Here is a 2,655-nt window from a genome sequence, read left to right on the forward strand (position 1 = left end):
CCCAAGCCTTTAAAGTTACTTTTTCTATTAAGTTGCTTTAAGAACACATCAAGTACCAGCCTGCAGACACTATCCCAGGGAAACCAGGAGTGAATAAAACCTTGTGATTATTAACTATTCTTCAAGTGTTTGAGAAAACTTATTAACTTCAAAACAGCGTCTTAGGTTCTAAACTAGCACTTGCAGTCTAAGCATCTGCTAAAGTGTAGGCAGAGCAAAATAAATCTATATGCCTGCTTTCTAAAAGGGGTCATTTCCACGCAAGACACCTGGCTCAGGAACTGTAGATTTAACCCCTCAGCAGGTGCACTGCCGAATGCAAGGTAAATCACGCAAGCCCAGTCCGGGCCAGGACGAGGAGAGGGGCTGCTGTGGGTGGGTGGTCCGCATTGTGTGAGAAACCTGGCACCCAGCTACACGGCTCAGTAACGGCTTCCGGCCAGGTGAGACAGACAGATTGGGGATTCCCTCTCTTACGTTTCAGGACAACACTCTGCAATCCTTGGATATCTTTCCCTAAACCAAATAAAGCAGAAGCTACATACGCAAATCTGGAGGAAAACATCTGTATTAAAAGCCAAAAAGATCACAGAAATACAAGAAGAAATGCCCACCAGGCCACGTGACTTGAAAAGGCTCATAAAGTTCATTGTCAGCGGTAACAATGCACTGGTGTGAATCCTTCCCATGCCCCAATTCTTAAATTTAAAAACAGCAAACCTCAGATACAACGATGTCCAGATACAAAGCGCTTCTCTTAACGACAGCGATAGGCATTTAATATTTTTGTTTTGTGATTTTCTTTTTTTACTAAAACGTTCATTTAAAACAGTTATTCGATATATAAAACAAATACACAGGGTCTGGTCGTTTTCTGCCATGAGTCAAGGGCACGCGGCTGGGGAGGGCGGCGGGCGGGAGGAATGCGATCGAGGGAAAGGGGCCCCATTTTCTGCTGTCACCCGAGCCCCGGGTCCCACCCTGCAGTCCGTGGACTGCGTGGGCGCACACATCAGGCTTCGCGGACGCGCCAGTCCACGCGGGTGCCCCCTCCCCAGGGACAGGACGCACAGGACCACAGCACGAAGCACACCTGCGGGGTCGGCGTCCGGGGCGCAGCCGGGCGGCGCGGGGCGCGCGGCGGTCACTTGGCGGCCCCCGAGGTGACGGCGGCGGCAGCGGCGGCAGCAGCGGCGGCGGCGGCGGCGGCCGTGGCCGTGGTCCCCGCGGGCACGGGGGCGGTAGGGGCAGCGGGGGTCGCGCCCGCGGCGGTCCGGCGCTGCTCCATGCCGTTGGGCAGGAAGCCGGCGATGATGGGCACCGGCCAGATGAGGGCGGCCACGCTCCACACGACGATGACCAGGGTCATGAAGCAGGCCACCAGCGTGGACTCGATGGGCTTGCGGTTGAGCCGCCAGCCCGGCTCGCCCTGCAGCTCCTCCAGGCTGAAGTCCAGGCAGCAGAAGTGGCGCGGTTCGGCCTGCAGCCAGAGCGGCGCGGGCGTGTCGGCCGCGGGGTAGGCGGGCAGCGCGGACGACGGCGCGGCAGGGGTCGCCCCGGGGGGCGGCGCGGGCGCGGGGGCCCGGGATCGGCGGCCGCGCACCCAGCCGCAGCCCACGCACAGGCGCAGGTCCTGCTGCGCGCCGCCCGCCGCCAGCCCCAGGTGCTCGATGAGCAGTGGCGACCCCACGCGGTGGAAGGCGGCGGCGAAGAGCGCCCGGCCGTGCGCGTTGGTGGAGAAGAGCAGCAGGTCGCACTGCCAGCCGCGCGGGCGGCCCCAGCGCACGAGCAGCGAGCTCAGCATGGGCCGCTGCACGCTGATGTTGCAGGAGGGCGCCGCCGCGTCGTCCTCGGCCCTGGGCCCCGCGCGCTCGGGTGGCTCCGAGGCCGGCATGCGAGGCGCGGCGGTGGCGTCGGCCGAGGCGTTGGGGGCCGCCCCGAGCAGGCCCAGGGGCAGCGGGCAGGCGGCGGCCAGGAGCGCGGCGAGCAGGGGCAGCATGGCCTGCGGCGGGCTACGCGCTCGGGGCGGGCGGCGGCTGCATGGCGCGGATGCGGACGCGGGCAGAGGATGCGGAGAAGGAGAGGACCCCGTTCGGTGTCCGCGCCGGCCCGGGACCGCCGCGTTCTGTGCGTCCGCGCTCGCTCCTCGCTGGCTCGCGGGCGGGATTCCCCGCGCGGCTCCGCCCCTCGCGCCCCGCCCTGCCCCGCCCTGCCCTGCGCTCGGGGTGCGGGGCCTCGGACTCGAGGGCGAGAGCTGCGGGGCGGGGAACCCCGCGGGCTCGGAGCGTCCTGCGGGGAGGCTCCGCGTCACACCCGCCCGAGAGGCTCTGGCGATGTGTAGCTTAGGGCGCACCCGGACGCTCGGGCTTTAGAGAAGAGGAAACTGAGGCTGGGGGGTGTCAAGGCTACTCCCCCAATCAGAGTCGGAATTCTGCGCCACTAGCTTTGCGCCTATCTGCGACGCCTAGCTTACAGTCTCTGAATCTGGCTCGTTTTTAACATGTCTGCAACACGGTGGGCCACAGCCGGTGACTCCAGGGATCCACAGAGTCCCGGGTGGGGAACGCAGCCGCTGTGGGTCCCCGCTGGCAGTCCCCCTCGCGGGTGAGCGCGCCTCCTGCTAGGGTCCCCTGCCTGACCTACTGGGAAGCGCGG

At 64.3% G+C, this 2,655-nt stretch overlaps 1 protein-coding gene across 1 annotated transcript; it reads right to left on the reverse strand.

Annotated features, from left to right (window-relative positions):
- Nucleotides 1-550: 550 nt before the first annotated feature.
- On the reverse strand, nt 551-2,332 carry Tmem158 (transmembrane protein 158). The gene has a single exon (XM_063261030.1). The coding sequence runs from the start codon at nt 1,997-1,999 to the stop codon at nt 1,145-1,147; it is 855 nt and encodes a 284-aa protein (XP_063117100.1). The 5' UTR covers nt 2,000-2,332; the 3' UTR covers nt 551-1,144.
- Between the last annotated feature and the right edge of the window lie 323 nt (nt 2,333-2,655).

Source organism: Cavia porcellus, unplaced genomic scaffold (assembly GCF_034190915.1).
Source record: "Cavia porcellus strain 051 isolate PalLab524CR breed Dunkin Hartley unplaced genomic scaffold, mCavPor4.1 scaffold_14, whole genome shotgun sequence".
Taxonomy (NCBI): Eukaryota; Metazoa; Chordata; class Mammalia; order Rodentia; family Caviidae; genus Cavia; species Cavia porcellus.